This window comes from Oncorhynchus nerka, linkage group LG13, assembly GCF_034236695.1.
Source record: "Oncorhynchus nerka isolate Pitt River linkage group LG13, Oner_Uvic_2.0, whole genome shotgun sequence".
Lineage (NCBI taxonomy): Eukaryota > Metazoa > Chordata > Actinopteri > Salmoniformes > Salmonidae > Oncorhynchus > Oncorhynchus nerka.
Window position 1 is genome coordinate 64,571,924 of NC_088408.1, and position 21,045 is coordinate 64,592,968.

At 46.1% G+C, this 21,045-nt stretch overlaps 1 protein-coding gene across 1 annotated transcript in view; it reads right to left on the reverse strand.

The window, feature by feature from the left end:
* LOC115140665 (voltage-dependent N-type calcium channel subunit alpha-1B-like) overlaps positions 1-21,045 on the reverse strand; it is a 149,550-nt gene that overhangs the window by 47,699 nt on the left and 80,806 nt on the right. The window contains 15 exon segments of the mRNA XM_065026553.1: positions 2,038-2,164; positions 3,111-3,304; positions 3,498-4,250; positions 6,876-6,938; positions 10,059-10,165; positions 10,673-10,740; positions 10,936-11,053; positions 11,179-11,251; positions 12,886-13,017; positions 13,128-13,240; positions 13,362-13,474; positions 13,696-13,916; positions 15,635-15,716; positions 16,421-16,510; positions 17,514-17,629. Of these exon segments, the coding sequence (XP_064882625.1) occupies positions 2,038-2,164; positions 3,111-3,304; positions 3,498-4,250; positions 6,876-6,938; positions 10,059-10,165; positions 10,673-10,740; positions 10,936-11,053; positions 11,179-11,251; positions 12,886-13,017; positions 13,128-13,240; positions 13,362-13,474; positions 13,696-13,916; positions 15,635-15,716; positions 16,421-16,510; positions 17,514-17,629 (2,370 nt within the window).

Genomic DNA, 21,045 nt, shown 5'->3' on the forward strand with positions numbered 1-21,045 from the left:
AGAGAGAGAGAGAGAGAGAGAGAAAACGAGAGAGAGAGAGAGAGAGAAAACGAGAGAGAGAGAGAGAGAGAGAGAGAGAGAGAGAGAGAGAGAGAGAGAGAGAGAGAGAGATCCTATAGTCCATACACAGCTCACCTGAAAGACTAATGTAGACACTGTTCCTAGTAATGGCTGGCTGCATATAGACGGGCTATAACATTGGCTGGCTGGCTGCATATAGACGGGCTATAACATTGGCTGGCTGGCTGCATATAGACGGGCTATAACATTGGCTGGCTGGCTGCATATAGACGGGCTATAACATTGGCTGGCTGGCTGCATATAGACGGGCTATAACATTGGTTGGCTGGCTGGCTGCATATAGACGGGCTATAACATTGGCTGGCTGGCTGGCTGCATATAGACGGGCTATAACATTGGCTGGCTGGCTGGCTGCATATAGACGAGCTATAACATTGGCTGGCTGGCTGGCTGCATATAGACGGGCTATAACATTGGTTGGCTGGCTGGCTGCATATAGACGGGCTATAACATTGGTTGGCTGGCTGGCTGCATATAGATGGGCTATAACATTGGCTGGCTGTCTGGCTGCATATAGACGGGCTATAACATTGGTTGGCTGGCTGGCTGCATATAGACGGGCTATAACATTGGCTAACTGGCTGCATATAGACTGCTTATAACATTGGCTGGCTGGCTGGCTGCATTTAGACTGCCTATAACATTGGCTGGCTGCAAATAGACTGCTTATAACATTGGCTGGCTGGCTGGCTGCATATAAACGGGCTATAACATTGGCTGGCTGGCTGCATATAGACAGGCTATAAAATTGGTTGGCTGGCTGCATAGACGGGCTATAACATTGGCTGGCTGGCTGGCTGGCTGCATATAGATGGGCTATAACATTGGTTGGCTGGCTGGCTGCATATAGACGGGCTATAACATTGGTTGGCTGGCTGGCTGCATATAGACGGGCTATAACATTGGTTGGCTGGCTGGCTGCATATAGACGGGCTATAACATTGGCTGGCTGCATATAGACGGGCTATAACATAGGTTGGCTGGCTGGCTGGCTGGCTGCATATAGACGGGCTATAACATTGGCTGGCTGGCTGGCTGCATATAGACGGGCTATAACATTGGTTGGCTGGCTGGCTGCATATAGACGGGCTATAACATTGGCTGGCTGGCTGGCTGCATATAGACGGGCTATAACATTGGCTGGCTGGCTGCATATAGACGGGCTATAACATTGGTTGGCTGGCTGCATATAGACGGGCTATAACATTGGCTGGCTGGCTGCATATAGACGGGCTATAACTTTGGCTGGCTGGCTGCATATAGACGGGCTATAACATTGGCTGGCTGGCTGCATATAGACGGGCTATAACATTGGCTGGCTGGCTGCATATAGACGGGCTATAACATTGGTTGGCTGGCTGCATATAGACGGGCTATAACATTGGCTGGCTGGCTGGCTGCATATAGACGGGCTATAACTTTGGCTGGCTGGCTGCATATAGACGGGCTATAACATTGGCTGGCTGGCTGCATATAGACGGGCTATAACATTGGCTGGCTGGCTGCATATAGACGGGCTATAACTTTGGCTGGCTGGCTGCATATAGACGGGCTATAACATTGGCTGGCTGGCTGCATATAGACGGGCTATAACATTGGCTGGCTGGCTGCATATAGACGGGCTATAACATTGGTTGGCTGGCTGCATATAGACGGGCTATAACATTGGCTGGCTGGCTGCTGCTGCTTTTGTTTTCTATTAATTGATTGTAGGTTTAGGCAAAGGTTTACAAGTCATCTACAAAGACGAATATTTGACTGAGTGTGTGGACTTAAAGGAAAGTGCTTTAGTGTAACATTTTAACAGCTTCGCTAAAGGAGTTAAAAGTGGGGCCAGATGACAATGTCAACATGCAGGGACTTGCTACATGGAAGGCAGAGTGTTTGTGGCGTGAATGGTGTGAGTTGTGTAGCACAGAGCAGTGTTGTGTAGAGCTGTCCACGCGGGCCACTCACACGTTGGCCTGGCCAAACACAAACATGGAGCTGTAAGGCAGGATGGGTCTGGGTCCACTCTGAGTCCGCTCCTCCAGGGTCTTCTTCTCCTCGTTCATAGGCATGGTTTCACAGTCCATACTGTTCACTGGGACACAGACACAAAGGTTTACATACACCTCAGAAACACAAGACACTGAAGTAACAGTATTAGAGGGAAAATAGGTTTGCGGTACTGACTGGGTATAAGAGTTTAGTGTTAAGATTGGTACTGACTGGGGATAAGGGTTTAGTGTTAAGATTGATACTGACTGGGGATAAGGGTTTAGTGTTAAGATTGATACTGACTGGGTATAAGGGTTTAGTGTTAAGATTGATACTGACTGGGTATAAGGGTTAGTGTTAAGATTGGTACTGACTGGGGATAAGGGTTTAGTGTTAAGATTGATACTGACTGGGGATAAGGGTTTAGTGTTAAGATTGATACTGACTGGGTATAAGGGTTTAGTGTTAAGATTGATACTGACTGGGGATAAGGGTTTAGTGTTAAGATTGATACTGACTGGGGATAAGGGTTTAGTGTTAAGATTGATACTGACTGGGGATAAGGGTTTAGTGTTAAGATTGATACTGACTGGGTATAAGGGTTAGTGTTAAGATTGATACTGACTGGGGATAAGGGTTTAGTGTTAAGATTGATACTGACTGGGGATAAGGGTTTAGTGTTAAGATTGATACTGACTGGGGATAAGGGTTTAGTGTTAAGATTGATACTGACTGGGGATAAGGGTTTAGTGTTAAGATTGATACTGACTGGGTATAAGGGTTAGTGTTAAGATTGATACTGACTGGGTATAAGGGTTAGTGTTAAGATTGATACTGACTGGGTATAAGGGTTAGTGTTAAGATTGATACTGACTGGGTATAAGGGTTAGTGTTAAGATTGATACTGACTGGGTATAAGAGTTAGTGTTAAGATTGATACTGACTGGGTATAAGGGTTAGTGTTAAGATTGATACTGACTGGGTATAAGGGTTAGTGTTAAGATTGAAACTGACTGGGTATAAGGGTTAGTGTTAAGATTGATACTGACTGGGTATAAGGGTAGTCTCCCCGGGTGGGGGGGTGATGGTGACAGGGGGGATGTTGACGGCCGTCTGTCCAGTCCGTCTGACGTTCCTCTGGTTGTCTGAGTCTTCAGGTCCCTCTGTACCCCACCTCTGATCTCCAGGGTCCTGCTGGGGGCTGATGGCCAGGGAGTCGCCCTCAGACTCCACATATCTGTCCCTGGGAAACAGATACAATTACCATAGATCACAAGTCATGGAGCTCTGGTACGAGGTAGACACATCTACTCCTCTAAAATAATGTTGTGTGAAATGCTTTCATCAGTACAAAATGATGTATACTATAGATTTTCAGTTGTGTAAAAAATAATCTGAGAAGTAACAGAGACAGCCAGGGACAGAGCCAGTCTTACCTGTGGCCCCTCCCCTTCTCTCTCTCACTGTGGTCCTCTCCCTCCAGTGTGGACTGGCCCCTTGAGCCGTGGGTCTTGTGTCTCCTCCTCTCCCCATTGGCTCCGTTCTCTCCCCTGGAGCACCTCTCTCCCGAGCGGCCATCTTTGTGGCGTGACCTGCGCTCGCCCTTGCCTCCGCTGTTGACAGTGCCGTTGCCCTCTCTGGCCTGTCTGTGGGAGTGGTGGTGGCGGTGCTCTCTCTCCCCCGTCCCCCCTCCTCCTCCCTCGTCCACTAAGGTCTGGTGGTGGTGCCTCTTGCCCCCCTCTCGGCTGCGCGACCGCTCACTCTTCCCCTCCTTGCCCCGGGTGCCTTCTGCGTCCTTGCTACGACTGTGGTGGACATGGTGCCTACCCTCTTTGCCTGGATTGCCATTCTCATTGGCCTCGTCGATGGGTCTCTCCCTGTCCCGGTGGCGGTGGTGCCTGCGTGGCTGGGGGCCGGCCGGGTCCTCAGGGGTATCCGTCTCCTCAGGGGTCCGGGGCTTGTGTTGGCCCATAGGGCCGGGGCCGTCGTGGGGTTCCACCACCAGGGGCCGGTCCAGGTGGGTCTTCATGTCAGGGCGGATGTGCAGGGCAGAGGACATACGAAGCCTCTCCTCAGGGTCCAGCTCACTGTACAGGGCCTCACTGCTGGCCCGCAGGTTGTGTCTCCTCAGCTGAGTGGTTCGCTGCTCCCACACTGACATCATCTTCAGAGACTTCTGCTGCTCCTTACTGCAGGTGGACAGACAGGGCAGTTCACCTTTATCAGGGTACATTGAACCTGTCTTTTACTGCGCGATTGATATGTATTTCATGTATGAAAATAATCATTCTAGAATACATCACACGTCATAACAGATAAACCCCTGCATGCTGAATGACATACAGTATGGAAGTGCAATGGAGGTTAATTCACAGAAAAACAGTCCCTCTCCATTACCACATGTAAAAAGAGAGACTATATGGACAGGCCAAGCATGCTTCAGTTGACTTGCCCTGTCAATGTCTGTAGAGCACGTTGAAATGGTTGAACACATGCATTGTAAATCAGTAGTCTACCAATGCCATATAGACCACCCTTATACAGATACATCCCACGTGACTTCCTCCACTGTGTAGAAAGCAGAATTAACTTTCATAGGGTACAACGGCATGAAAACGACTACCGTGTCTACCCGTGCTAGCATTGTGGGAATGTTAAACCCCAGGGCTCCAATCCACCCTCCGATTACTTACCCTCCATGTAGTACACTGAGAACAGAGTGAGCTCTAAACTGAGGTATCTGGTTAGGGGTGAATGGAGAGCTGGCAGGGGATTATTTGAGTGAATTTGCAGTATCGTGTACGGTACACTGCAAGGAGGGAATGATCAAGCTAATGTAGGGCAAAGTAAAGAAGCAAGACAAGATGTTTATTCCATCCTGTAAACATGAGGATGATGGTCATCACCGGGAAGTTATGTTATGTTATACAAATAGATTGTCATGGCCATCGTACAGTAAGTTAGTTTACCTCAAGTAGTGATGGACTGGGGAGCAGACATAACTCCTATAACACATGAAGGAGCACATTGAAACACACCAGGGACAGACTAAGAGGCATTAACAGGCTAGGAGACATTGGAAAGAAAGACACAGGGGAAAACAAGAGCTTAAAAAGACTGACAGAGGAGAAACACGAGGCGACAACATAACACAGGCACCAAAGGACTTACTTCACTGGGAGTAGAACTGAAAATAAAGAAGACAAATGAACGGCACTGCAGAAAGTAGACTTAGTACTTGACTATATCTTAAACAATCCTACCCTCAAGTTACCTTCCTTCCAATCCTTACCTTCTAGTAATGAGAAAAACTAGTCCCTAATATAAAAGAGGGACATGGCACTTTGACAAACAAAGGGCCTCTGGCGTTACAGGCAGGGTGTGTGTGTGTGTGTGTGCGCTTGTGTTTTGCCTCTCCAGCTGCCTGGCTGTAGCATCTGGTCGTAAGGTACATGGTGGCCTTTACAGAGCTGCTCAAATGGAACTTCTGACTCACTGAGAGTGTCTCGCAGTCTGCTTGATACGGCACGAGCCTGCTGTCAACCCAGCCCAGCCCAACCCACACAACTCAGCCCAGCTCAACCCAGCCAGCCCAGCCCAGCCCAACCTAACCCAGCCGAGCCAGCCCAGCAGCACAACACAACTGTTCTGCCTGCGGCTATGGAACCCTGACCTGTTCACCGGACGTGCTACCTGTCCCAGACCTGCTGTTTTCAACTCTCTAGAGACAGCAGGAGCGGTAGAGATACTCTGAACGATCGGCTATGAAAAGCCAACTGACATTTACTCCTGAGGTGCTGACCCTGTTGCACCCTCGACATCCACTGTGATTTTTATTATTTGACCATGCTGGTCATCTATGAACGTTTGAACATCTTGGCCATGTTCTGTTATAATCTCCACCCGGCACAGCCAGAAGAGGACTGGCCACCACACATAGCCTGGTTCCTCTCTAGGTTTCTTCCTAGGCTTTGGCCTTTCTAGGGAGTTTTTCCTAGCCACCGTGCTTCTACACCTGCATTGCTTGCTGTTTGGGGTTTTAGGCTGGGTTTCTGTACAGCACTTTGAGATATCAGCTGATGTAAGAAGAGCTTTACTTATCGTAAGAGTAGGGGTGTTAACCCCGGTGTCCTGGCTAAATTTCCAATCCGGCCCTCAAACCATCACGGTCACCTAATAATCCCCAGTTTACAATAGGCTCATTCATCCCCCTCCTCTCCCCTGTAACTATTCCCCAGGTCGCTGCTGTAAATGAGAACATGTTCTCAGTCAACTTACCTGGTAAAAAATAACGGATAAATTAATAAATACATTTGATTTGAAAACCGCCCCAGTATACTCTGTCTGCTCAGACCACCGTTGAGTACACGGACACAGTACAGCGATGAGAGAGAGGGAGGTAAAAATAGGAGGGCTGTAAAGTCATTCTTTAGAGAGGGAGGTCATGAGGTGAGTTCAGTCACTAACAACAAGTGCAGATGTACAGTATCAATCACAGCAAACGTACATACAAAACGAGCATACCAATCTCATAATACCTGTTACGGAAAAAAGGCTGCCACATTCATCTGCTACAATTCAACACAGAGGGAAACTCACAATGGTATATGGCTCAATGCTCAGGAGAAACAGCTGGGAGTCAAAGGGGAGACGGAGGGGAGGGGAGGGGAGGGGAGGTAGCCGGGTGGTGCAGTGTGTTTGCGCTCTGGCACAAACAATAGAAGAATTGTGGTACTGTACATACAGTATAGGACCCAAGCTAGGGAGGAGGAGGAGGGTGATGAAGTAAAGTGTAACGGAGAGTAAACACTCACAGTGAATTAACGCTGCAGACGGACGAGCTGCTAGAGAGTGCACCTTGACTTTGCTTTACAAAACTGCACATGCAAAAAAAAACAAAAGACAGGGGGAGGGAGAACAAAAGAGGGGGAGAGGTCAGGGTCAGAAGGAGGACAGGGCACCCGCTGTCCAGCCGTCCGCCTGTCTGTCCCTGACTCTCCCACTGCACGTCAACTCAACGGGAGTCTCAGTTTGAGACCAACAGAATGAGTTAACAAAGGAACGAGAGGAGCAGCTTTGAGACTTTCAACCTCCAAGACAAGTAGCGAAAAGAGTCCTATTTCGCATTGCAGAGACCAATTTATAGGGGCCATATTTCAAGTCCAATTATACATTACACGTATATTTCCGTTGAGGAAATGCGGAGGAAGAAATTCCCAAAGCCGATATTAATAAGAAGATTCAACAAACCAATGGCTACATTAAATTTTTTAAATAACAAGATAAAACAGTGCTTTGAAACATTTAAGACAAAACATTTAAAACAATGACAGAATCACATATTCTGCTAACGTCGACTATGGATAATTACAGGTGTTATACAGTACATACTGGTGAATGGCAATACAAGGATACGGTGCCCATACAATGACTGAAATGTGCCAAATCTTATGTGGGCTATCTATTTCTTTTTCGCTCAATTTACATTTCAGGTTAAGTGCCTGTCATTCCACGAGAGATTAGTGGTAAGGGTTCCAACAAAGGCATACACCAGAGGTTCCCCTGTCACCAGAACCATGTGTCTGAATGTACAGCGTTGCATGCACAATCTGGGCTCACTGTTGAGGAAATTACCTTGCTGGCATTGCCCTCTCCGCTCCATGTTGGCCTGTGTACAGGATGCTGTGTAGCCTATGTGGGGTGGGAGCCAGAGTATTAAGGTGTCTCTGACCCTAGTCAAGGTCTTAGCAGGCATTAAGCCTTTTATCAAACTGCTTCTCAACACACTTACAACGTTGAGCCCTTCAGTGACTCAGAGAGAACACATGATCTATCAAAACAACAGACATTGGGAACAGAAGGGTTAAATCCTATGTAACTCCTCAGAAGAGCACAATCAACTGAAAAAAATGGCTGTCCAGACAGAATAACACAACATAAAGCCACAAACAACAGATACAATCCCATGTAGACACACTTCAATATAAAAGAGCATCTCTCAGGAGTGGGAGACTGTGTGGTGTGTCTGGGAGACTGTGTGGTGTGTCTGGGAGACAGTGTGGTGTGTCTGGGAGGCAGTGTGGTGTGTCTGGGAGACAGTGTGGTGTGTCTGGGAGACTGTGTGGTGTGTCTGGGAGACAGTGTGGTGTGTCTGGGAGACAGTGTGGTGTGTCTGGGAGACTGTGTGGTGTGTCTGGGAGACAGTGTGGTGTGTCTGGGAGGCAGTGTGGTGTGTCTGGGAGACAGTGTGGTGTGTCTGGGAGACTGTGTGGTGTGTCTGGGAGACAGTGTGGTGTGTCTGGGAGACAGTGTGGTGTGTCTGGGAGACAGTGTGGTGTGTCTGGGAGAGACAGTGTGGTGTGTCTGGGAGACTGTGTGGTGTGTCTGGGAGGCAGTGTGGTGTGTCTGGGAGACAGTGTGGTGTGTCTGGGAGACAGTGTGGTGTGTCTGGGAGACAGTGTGGTGTGTCTGGGAGGCAGTGTGGTGTGTCTGGGAGACAGTGTGGTGTGTCTGGGAGACAGTGTGGTGTGTCTGGGAGACAGTGTGGTGTGTCTGGGAGGCAGTGTGGTGTGTCTGGGAGACACTGTGGTGTGTCTGGGAGACAGTGTGGTGTGTCTGGGAGGCAGTGTGGTGTGTCTGGGAGACAGTGTGGTGTGTCTGGGAGACAGTGTGGTGTGTCTGGGAGACAGTGTGGTGTGTCTGGGAGAGACAGTGTGGTGTGTCTGGGAGGCAGTGTGGTGTGTCTGGGAGGCAGTGTGGGTGTCTGGGAGGCAGTGTGGTGTGTCTGGGAGACAGTGTGGTGTGTCTGGGAGACAGTGTGGTGTGTCTGGGAGACAGTGTGGTGTGTCTGGGAGACAGTGTGGTGTGTCTGGGAGGCAGGGCTGTGTGTCTGGGAGGCAGTGTGGTGTGTCTGGGAGGCAGTGTGGTGTGTCTGGGAGACAGTGTGGTGTGTCTGGGAGACAGTGTGGTGTGTCTGGGAGACAGTGTGGTGTGTCTGGGAGACAGTGTGGTGTGTCTGGGAGGCAGTGTGGTGTGTCTGGGAGACAGTGTGGTGTGTCTGGGAGACCGTGTGGTGTGTCTGGGAGACAGTGTGGTGTGTCTGGGAGGCAGGGCTGTGTGTCTGGGAGGCAGTGTGGTGTGTCTGGGAGGCAGTGTGGTGTGTCTGGGAGACAGTGTGGTGTAGTGTGGTGTGTCTGGGAGACAGTGTGGTGTGTCTGGGAGACAGTGTGGTGTGTCTGGGAGACAGTGTGGTGTGTCTGGGAGGCAGGGCTGTGTGTCTGGGAGGCAGTGTGGTGTGTCTGGGAGGCAGTGTGGTGTGTCTGGGAGACAGTGTGGTGTGTCTGGGAGACAGTGTGGTGTGTCTGGGAGACTGTGTGGTGTGTCTGGGAGACAGTGTGGTGTGTCTGGGAGACAGTGTGGTGTGTCTGGGAGACAGTGTGGTGTGTCTGGGAGACAGTGTGGTGTGTGTCTGGGAGGCAGTGTGGTGTGTCTGGGAGACAGTGTGGTGTGTCTGGGAGGCAGTGTGGTGTGTCTGGGAGACAGTGTGTTGTGTCTGGGAGGCAGGGCTGTGGGAGGGGTGTGAGGGAGGGAGGTTTGATCTGTGGGAAGGGGTGTGAGGGAGGGAGGTTTGATCTGTGAAAGGGGGTGTGAGGAAGGTTTGATCTGTGAAAGGGGGTGTGAGGGAGGGAGGGAGGATCTGTGGGAGGGTGTGAGGGAGGGAGGTTTGACCTGTGGGAGGGGTGTGAGGGAGGGAGGTTTGACCTGTAGGAGCGGGTGTGAGGGAGGGAGGTTTGATCTGTGAGAGAGGGTGTGATGGAGGTTTGATCTGTGAAAGGGGTGTGAGGGAGGGGGAGAGGATCTGTGGGAGGGGGTGGGAGGGAGGTTTGATCTGTGAAAGGGGGTGTGAGGGAGGTTTGATCTGTGAAAGGGGGTGTGAGGGAGGGAGAGCAGGGGGGTAGCAAGGGGGAAACTGTATCAAACGCCTGATCATGACTTACGCTGTGATGGAGATGTTTGCGGCCGACATGGGGCTGACCTCCTTGACCTCCTTGGCCTTCTGGAGGGCCATCTTCTTGGTGATGGCCACCTCCTGCTCTTCCTCATCCTGAGGAGCACAAACACAGTGAGGAACGGAGACCACTCAGGGGTGGGTAGGTGGGCCATCAATGGTTCCATGATGATAAGCCCTGCCACAAGCCAAAAAAAAGGCCTTCACCTCTCTCTGGTGTGGCCGCAAAGATTTAAACCTCTTCCCCATAGGTGTATTATTATGAATGGTCGCAAATCCTACAACCAGTTGGGAGGTTCATTACCTTGAGTTATTGACCAGGACAAACATCCGTCATCCCAGAACGGCCCCGTGCGACAGGGTTAAGGAACCAATAAAGCAAGGCACTATATATCCTAATAGGAATATTCACTGTCATATTCAACAAACATAAATACGGGAATGAAATTCATGGCATTTGATCAGACAGCTGACTTTCGTGACGGATCATCAGGGGAACACGTCTCTCTGTCTCTCTATCCAGGGTTCTCAGGGACTCCAGGGAGGGGAGGTTCCAGTCACAGAACACAGAGGCTGGAAGCCCTACTGCAGTATGTACTCTACCTTAGTGAGCTCCTGTGCGTTTGCAAGGTTGTCAACAGCGATGGCCAAGAAGACATTGAGGAGAGTGTCTGATCAGTGAGGGGTCAGGAAAATCCAAACGGTTAATGAGTCAATCAATATTTACATTGGATATATATATATATATATATTCTTATAGCTTACAAATCAACGCTAAATCATGATACTATCACAGAGCTCTGAAGTCATGATGCTTGACAGTTAATCAGGTTAATCAATGCAGGTCGATCATCCAGAGAGGATACAGTTTCCAAACAGGGTGAGAACAATGAAGTAGATGGAGGAGAACATTCCCCGGCGCACGCCCCCCTGGGACTCTATCCCATGGTACATCACCGCATTCCAGTCCTCTCCTGTCAGAATCTGGGAGACACACAAACACATTGTTACACGGATCTCGCTAATGGTATTACAGTAGTTATAGCATGAAATCATTTCAAAAGGAAGACAAAAATCCAACTTCATTTAGCTTCTTTTGTGAACTTCACCTGGAAAACTGTGAGAATGGCTGCTGGAAAGGTGTCAAAGTTGGTTGTTGGCGTCTCCTCGTCAAAATTAAACCTGCAGGAAGAAACACAGAACACAGGTTAGAACACAGGTTAGAACACAGGTTAGAACACAGGTTAGAACACGTTAGAACACAGGTTAGAACACAGGTTCACACTCTAGATTGTATAATCCCTCATCACCATGGAAATTGAGAAGATGAGAAGAGCCCCACTTAGTCCTAGTTTATTATTGTGTTGCTCCAGCACAATAGGCATCGTACATCTTGCCACTGTCAGAGCCCTACCAGCTCGGTTGGCTCCCGTAAACCTCTCCGTCAAGGCTGATCTCACAACAACTTGTGCTAATCTTGATATTCTGTATTGCTCTGTAAGAATCTACAGGGACCTCATTACACCTTCCAACAATGAGAACCACGCAGAAAGCAAAAACAAAGTGTGTCCTCTCTCTGCTTCCTGAAATCCTTTGGTGCATAGACGGATATTCATTAGTACAGCTCTCATTACTTCCCCAACTAGAGAAAAGACAATGCAGGTCTGCAGAAAACCCTCCACTCTACTGTGAGGTAAAAATATGTACGTCTGTGCAAACGAATCATCATAAAATACAACAGATCAATACAATATTACACAATAGATAAAACAAGTGACTTACTGTATAGTGTTCATCTAATATTGTATATATCCCACTAAATGTGTTTATTTTGATTTTGACTAGGACAGGCATGATGTTGAATATGAATTCTATTCAAAGAGTGCATACTGAATAATGATCCAGGCACCTGGATGGAACACCTCAGCTCAAGTGGATTTGGCTAGCATACATTTCCTGGTCCGCTTGAAGTGGGCAGGCTTTGGCTGGATCTGGCTGGGTGAAGCAGCTTCACAACCACTAGTCCTTAATCTATCTCTGACTGAGCACTGCACTGGAAGGGCCTGAACACACATCCTTACTGAACACTGCACTGGAAGGGTCTGAACACACATCCTTACTGAACACTGCACTGAAAGACCATGAACAACACAGAGATCCTGCTTCCATTATGTCAGGGAGTGAGTGATTGTACTGTAGTTCATACTCCCAGGCTGGGCATTTCAAGGCCTGCCAAGTGTCATTTCTCTTTGGATCAACTGCATGCATCTATTGTTCGTAATGTCCTCTCTGCCTGCCACTTGTGCATTTAGATCACATGACTGGAGTGCTTCTGCATTTATCGGGATTATTAACTACACAGAGACCTTCTACTCTGTTGAGCAACACAGAGACCATTTAGTCCATTGAACTACACAGAGACCATCTACTCCATTGAACTACACAGATGCCATCTACTCCGTTGAACAACACAGAGACCTACTCAGTTGAACAACACAGAGGCCACCTGCTCCATTGAACAACACAGAGACCATCTACTCTGTTTCTGAGTGGGCTCAATAATTCAAAGAGTGGGGGGATGAAAACCTTGCCTTTCATTACTGTTACTCTCTCCTCTCCATACTACTAGAGCAACAAGGTACTGTAGTAAAAACAACGCACATCTATATTGTATCACAAGCTAAATGGTAATGCGAACAACAATGGACCTGGCTAATGTTGAGTATCACCATGGATAATCTGGACCCATGAATAATACAGTACAGTGTGTACTGGACAGGAACGGTTACTGTGAGAGGCAATAAGGGTGGACTCACAGTCCCCCAAAGAGCTGCATGCCCAGTAGGGCGAATACCACAATGAAGAGGAAGAGGAGGAACAGCAAGCTGATGATGGACTTCATGGAGTTGAGTAGAGAGACCACCAGGTTCCTCAGAGAGTTCCAGTACCTACAGCAGGGGGATGAAGAGGAGGAATGAGGAGGTGATAGTGGTATACCATCGAGTCATGTATAGGTGATCATGTCGTGTTTTGGATCAGGGTGTAACGGATCGCTCACTTAGTGACTTTGAAAATCCTGAGCAGACGGAGAGCTCTCAGGACGCTGATGCCGAAGGAGGCCCCAGGTTTCACAACTGCCCAGATCACCTCAAAAATACTGCCTATAATCACCTGGGAGGAGAGTACATTGAATTACAAAAAATGTGCGTTCTCTCTAATGTAATGCAATGCAATGTCATTCTCTACTATAAAACATTTCAGAAGTGTTTGATTGGATCGCTGTCTCACTTACTCCGAAGTCAAAACAGTTGAAAGACGAATGGAAGTAGCTCATGGGTCCTAGTCCATACATTTTCATGGACATCTCAGTCAGAAACAAGCCCAGGAATACAAACTCTGCCAAATCTGCAAGGGAGATGGAATAACACACAGATCAATTCACTGAGTCAAATATGACCGCCCTGATGTCTGACGTGAAGGCACTGTTTCAATACAACTAACACACTGTAGATGGTTTCATTGTACAAACAGCAAATAAATAGAACGATACGTCCTGTTGGCGATCGTAGGAAAACAAATGGTACAGCATTCCCTCCCACGCAGGTCGGGTGTTGGGCAGGACTTACACAGTGCATATGTGAGCCACTCAGGCTGGTCGTAATGGACGATGGCCACACACAGTGTGTTGAGGCCCACCAGACACAGCACTGTCCAGTAGAAGCTCTGAGCCTTGACCAGGTGTCTGATGGTGAAGCGGAGCCGCTTCTCTTTCCTCCGGAAGTAGGAGGCACTGCCGTTCTTGCTGCTCTTCAGGCTGGCCCGGGCGAACGGAGACCCTGGAGGAACAGTGGTGGGAACAGCACACAAACTGGAGATAAAGTCACACAGTCATCAATTCCGTATGACTCAATGAAATCACTTTGATGTCACTTCATGACCTGAACGTTTTCACTTGGCGGGGACCGTCTCGAAACGTCATTAGACTCAATGAGAGGAAAGATTCAAAATCACAGCTAATAAACCCCCAAAATGTGCACTATGGATCAATCAAACCACAGCATAGCAGGCCAAACACAGCAACTTGTATGTGAAGTTGAGGGCATTTGTAATATGACCGTAAGCAGATTTGCCTTTACATTTCTCTTTAATAATTCTGCATCATATTGTTCAGTATCTTCTCAGTGTCCTGGCTAGTTCATCCATAGAGAACTCTGTGCACTGCCCTCCTCCCTTCTCCCCTGCCTCCACCTCCCAGCCCCTGGACCATAATAAACCATCTGTAACTTAAATTAAACACAAATTTGAGGCTGGACCAAAAAAAGAAAAGTGAAAAATGGTTCTATTAGCATCTCATTAGTGGCCCAGGAGGAGAGGGAGAATCATCATTTCCTGGGCTATTTTCATCTCCAAATGTAACTAGGGTGTGGAGCCTCATAAACTGAGCACCAAGTCAGGCGTGCCTTTTTCCCCTCTCTCTTTTTCGCTTTCTCCCTCCATCTCCCTCTCCTTCTCACTGTCATATATTTATTTGTATGGGATTCTAATACTGAGCCAAACCACCTACTCCCCTTTAATTACTGTACAGTGATGCAGATCTAATTGAGGACTATTAATAATCACTTATTCAGGGGGACTGAGGAGTTCAAACACATAGTTAGCTATCTGAAAAAAAGCAGGGAACAGTTGGAGATTCTTTTATTATTACTTTATAATTGTTTAAATAAGAGTCTATTGCAATGCTTCTGTCATTAGTCATTCTTAAAGGGCAGTTGTCTAACAGAATAGATAAAACCAGGAATTCTTTATGTCACATACTGGGAAGTATAGAAATTTGAGTTACTTATTGCATTATGAAGGCTAGTATTTAACCCAAATTGATACACATTGTAGGAAGTAGGCCCAATACCACCACAATCTAATCAAAAGACAAACAAAATGATTTGATTATGCAACATCATTCAATTGAAGCACAGTCGAAGAAAAAGATTGTTCCAGGCTGCATTTGAGACAGAATTTGGTGACATGAGACAGCTAGTAGAGGTATATAAATGTAAATGATTTATTAAGGTGTCTTTAATAGAAAGAATGTGTCGAAAAACAAAAATGTAGACATTATGAGAGCTTGGGACTATAAGGTTCTAGCTGCATTTTAGTCAAATGTAGTTATTGACTGAGCCTTGTTCTTTCCATGTCCTCTGTATGTAGTACTCTAAATATCCCCAATTCATGTTGCCAAGTTCAAAAGAATACAAGATAAAAATGGATGACACCATTCAAACCAATTAAGTTTCGGAACGTTAATGCTAATTATCTCAGAATCATCTTTTGGGCAAGGTACAACCTTATAGTCCCAAGCTCTCCATTAATACATGCATTTCTAGAGCTTCTAAAATAGTTTTACAATGGTGGGGGTGCCAAGATGGCCAGGACGGTGGCTTCAAAACAGTGCCCTGCATCAGTCATCTAATGTATAGAAATCATTGGGTAGAACAGAATACAGCAGTGAGCAGTGTGAAAGCTGACACGTTGATCAAGAGGTCCGAGTCACGGGCGTTGGCCTTACCAACAGATGAGATGTCAGTGAAGTGGTCCTCGCCCTCTTCAGCATTGATCAGGTCATTCTTGCTCTTCTTTGCCCTTTTCAACACTGAACACACATTAGAACAATACTTTGGGTTAGTACCACACCAGATTTCCTTGTGAAAAGTATCTTAGTGTAGTTTGTTCGAGGGAGATAATGTATACACAGTATGTGTGTTTGATGGATATGACATCAGCTCTCAGGGCATTACTACAGGACTTCCACCAGGCAACGTACTTCCTTTTGAAAAAGCAGCACACAACTTGAGCCCTTCACATCTCTGATAGCTTGTGAAACTACTACTACAAGCATCTCAGGGGAAGCCTCTCAGGTGTTGTTAGCTCAACAGACCATTCAAACTCGACTAGCAACACAGTTCCCTCAAACACACTCTCCCAGCCAGGCTCTCTCTGAACTGTGGCCCTGTGCACTTCTCTCCCATTGTAATACAATTTACATGTGGCCCCAACACCCATAATTACTGTGGGTTCACACTTGGGCATTGATTATTTCTGTGTTGTGCTAACAAGGCCAGCAACAGCACTGATAACAGCAACAGCACACAATATTTAGCACAGAGAGGGTGGGTGGCATCAGCCCAAAGCCTCACACATCTACAGCCACAGCCAGAGAGGAGACTGGGTAAGCAGTCCTGGGCAAACACAGGGAGATGACACTTGGATAAAGCTCATAACCAAGGCACTGAGTTTCCCCTGATCAGATCAGGTGGTCTGACTTGACCAACTCAGGGCCCTGGTTATACTCCTGACCTGGGTTATTGTGTTTCCTTTTGTACCACGCTCCATCCAGAGGGGACTTCTCTTCAGCGTGCTTGTCCTCCTCCGCCAGCATCACTTCCTCTGAAACAAATACACAGGTGTCAGCCACACACACCATATAATGAACACATACACAGTGGTGTAAAGTCCTTAAGTAAAAATACTTTGAATTACTACAAGTCGTTTTTGGGGGTTTTCTGTACTTTACTTTTTATATTTTTGACAACCTTTACTTCACTACATTCATTAAGAAAATATTGTACTTTTTACTCAATACATTTTCCCTGACACCCAAAATAACTTATTACATTTTGAATGCTTAACAGGACAGGGAAATAGTCCAAATTACACACTTCAAGAGAATATGTGGTCATCCCTACTGCCTCTGATCTGTCGGACTCAATAAACACAAATGCATCTTTGGTAAATAATGTCTGAGTGTTGGAGTGTTCCATTGGCTATCTGTACATTTTTAAAACAAGAAAATTGTGCCATCTGCTTTGCTTAATATAAGGAATTTGAAATGATTTATACTTTTACTCTTGATACTTAAGTTTATTTTTGCAATTACATTTACTTATGATACTTAAGTACCGTATATTTAGAACCAAATACTTTTAGACTTTTACTCAAGTAGTTTTTTTACTGGGTTTACTTGAGTAACTTTCTATGAAGTTATCAATATATTTACTTAAGTATGACAATTGTATACTTTTTTCACCAATGCGCGTTCGCACGCAAGCACACACACACACACACACACACACACACACACACACACACACACACACACACACACACACACACACACACACACACACACTCTCTCTCCAAACCATCAGCATACTTAATATTGCATATCATAAAGCCCTTAGCATTAGTCTATGTCAGCACAATGTAATATATATATATATATATAAAAGAGAATGTGTGGCAGATTACTGCATATAATATCAAATCATGTTTGCCTATAACTAAAACTTTAGCAAAAACTTGAGCAATATTGAAGTAAACTTTAAGAATTAAAGTAAAGGGGTATTAGGTCTTAAAATGAAAAAGGAGAGGGAGTAGAGGGCATTCTGACCTGCCTTGCATATCCACTCCAGGTATCCAGTCAGCTCCCTCTCGATCTGCTGCTGCCTGCGAAGCTTCAGAAACTCCTGCCTCTTCTCCACACGCTCACGCTCCTTGGCAAACTCCCTGCAGGTACACACACACACATACTTATCGGACAAGCATAGGAGCACACACACAGTTTTAGCTACATGTCAGAGCCTGGAACACTCATATGCTGACAGCAGTCTGCCTCCCAGCTGTGGACTTGGCTGTGGGGGAAGCTTTTTGGAGAATGAAAAGTTCAGACACAAAATAAGCTTTAAAAAAGAATGAATTTGCTATGAATTCTTTTTTTTAAGTATATATTGGCAATACAGTCAGTGGTGTGTGCAAACATCAGATCTCTATAGTTACACCATGAAACAATCATATTTCTGACACTATCTTGGAGCAACATGCAACCCAGGTTCCCCTGCAGAAAGACAATTGGGAAATCAAATGAGTGTCATTCATTTTAATCAGTGCTTGTTCCTAATGCACTGACATCATCAAACAGTCACTGGAAAAAAGCTGAAAGGAGCATGTGATGATTTTTGTAACCACATAAGCCACCATCTGTTATCTAGCCAATTAAAGAGGCTCATTTCCATTCTTCTTTCCCATGAGTAACCTGGAAATAGATAGGCCTACTGCTGATTGGGCAAAGGTTGGAATGAATTACCAAGACACAGAGGGGGAGGTCTTACTCATTAAACAAGTTGTTCACAATTTTTTTAAACCTACATTTGCGATTTCATTTGGCTTTGAGAAACTTACCAGCACAGCACAGCTGATAGGGGAAAACGCTTGAGTCACACAAAATGAAATATAACGTTGCGGATAAAGTTCAGAATTATACAATTTCATGTGTACAACATCTAAAGACCTGCATCACTATACTGAGAGCTTTGCCGTTTCTAAAAGGACGTATTTGGGTGTTTTTGGAGCCTTTGTTCATGTTTCTCCGGTGCCCCCATAGTGTAGAACGAGCAATGAGGAACTCTACTGCGGGTGGGATAAGTTTCCCAAAACCAAGTGAAATCCCTGAAAAAGTGTCTGGACCCTTCTATAACATGCCAATTACATAAACAATAGAGATTTCATTCTATAATAGTGAACCAATCCTTTAACTGCACTGTGAAGTCACAAACACAACACAACACAACAGTCTGAATTGAGTCGTTGAGACTGAGGCTTTTATTTATCTTCCTCCTTCCACCCACATCTTCCATGTGTGTGTGGTACTAGCTGTTTAAGACCTGTTAACGAGAGAGGGAGTGACGGATGGGAGGGAGGGAGAGAGAGAGGAAGGGAGAGAGGAGAGAGAGATACAGAAAAAGAGAGAGCAAAAGAGAGAGACAGGGAGAGAGAGAAAGAGACAGAGAGAGAGAAAAATAAACCGACAGAGAGAAAGACAGAGAGAGAGAGAGGCAGATGGAGAGAAATGAGGGATCCCCTCCCTGAACAGTCCGTCCTCACAGCTCACTTGGTGAGAGTCAGGCAGTGATTGGTGTCTCTCCCACGCAGGGCAGAGGGAAGCTCCTTCCTGCATTGCAGTGGCTGTGTGTGTTTGTGTGTGTGTGTGTTTGTTTGTGTTTGGGAGGGCTGTGAGGGGGTGGTGTTAGCCAGGAATCCCAGCCCTGCCTGCTGCAGTTCCACAGCAGCCCCTCTGACGGGGGAGTCAGTCGCTCCTCAGCACGCCACAAAGGCGCTTTATTGGCATGGGAAACGTGTTTACATTGCCAAAGCAAGTGAAATAAACAAAAGTGAGAAGAAGCAAAACATAAATAAAAAAACATTTGAATTTAACAGTAGATATTGCACTCAAAAATATAGACATTTCAAGTGTTATATTATCAGCTATGTACATGTGCAAATAGTTGTCGTAGGAATAGAAGGGGATGTAGCGGAAGATAAATAAACAGATAAATATTGGTGGTATTTACAATGTTGTTTGTTCTCCACTGGTTGCCCTTTTCTCATGGCAACGGGCTGTGACTGCACACTGCAGTACTTTGCCTAACAGATACAGGAGTTTATCAATGTTTGATTTGTTTTCAAATTATTTGTGGGTCTGTTTGATCTGTGGGATATATGCATCTCTAATGTGGTCGTACATTTGGCAAGAGGTTAGGAAGTGCAGCTCAATTTCCACCTCATTTTGTGGGTAGCGGGCACATAGCCTGTCTTTCTATGGGGGCCTGTCTTAATAGCAAGGCTATGCTCACGGGGTCTGTACATAGTCAAGGATTTGCCACTGTGTACTCTCTGTTTAGGGCCAGATAGCATTCCAATTTGCTCTGTTTTTTTGGTTTAATCTTTCCAGTGGTACAAATAGTTCTCTTTTTGCTATCTCATCATTTGGTTGGGTCTAATTGTGAACCGGCTGGCTGAGGGGACTCTTTCTAGGTTAATCCTTCTGTAGGTGAGGGCCTTGTGGTGAAATGTGTGAGCATTCCTTCCTTTTAGGTGGCTCTTTTTCTGGATCTGGATTACTAGAGGGTATAGTCCTAATTCGGCTCTGCGTGCATTGTTTGGGGTTTTGCACTGTACACACAGTATATATTTGCAGAGTTCTGCATGAAGTGTCTCAATGGGTGTTTTTTGAATTCTTGGTTGGTGAGCGGACCCCAGACCCCACAACCATAGAAGTATTTTTAGCCAGATCCTAATTGGGATGTCGAGTTGAATGTTTCTTTTGATGGCGTAGAAGACCCTTATTGCCATGTCTCTTAGATTGTTCTAAGCCTTGTGGAAGTTACAGTTGAAGTCGGAAGTTAACATACACCTTTAAACTCGGTTTTTCACAATTCCTGACATTTAATCCTAGTAAAAATTCCGTCTTAGGTCAGTTAGGATCACCACTTTGCCATCTATTTTGTGAAGTGCACCAGTCCCTCCTGCAGCAAAGCACCCCCCCTCCCCCCCAACAAGATGACGCTGCCACCCCCGTGCGTCAAGGTTGGGATGGTGTTCTTCGGCTTGCAAGCATCCCCCTTTTTCCTCCAAACATAACAAAGGTCATTATGGCCAAACAGTTCTATTTTTGTTGCATCAGACCAGAGGACATTTCTACAAAAAGTATGATCTTTGTCCCCATGTGCAGTTGCAAACCGTAGTCTAGCTTTTTTATGGCGGTTTTGGAGCAGTGGCTTCTTTCTTCTTCCTTTTTTTCTTGGTCTTGGCTGATTTCTTTTGATTTTCCCATGATGTCAAGCAAAGAGGCAGTGAGTTTGAAGGTAGGCCTTGAAATACATCCACAGGTACACCTCCAATTGACTCAAATTATGTCAATTAGCCTATCAGAAGCTTCTAAAGCCATGACATCATTTTCTGGAATTTTCCAAGCTGTTTAAAGGCACAGTCAACTTAGTGCATGTAAACATCTGACCCACTGGAATTGTGATACAGTGAATGACAAGTGAAATTATCTGTCTGTAAACAATTGTTGGAAGACTTACTTGTCTTAGACTTAGATGTCCTAACCGACTTGCCAAAACTATAGTTTGTTAACAAGACAT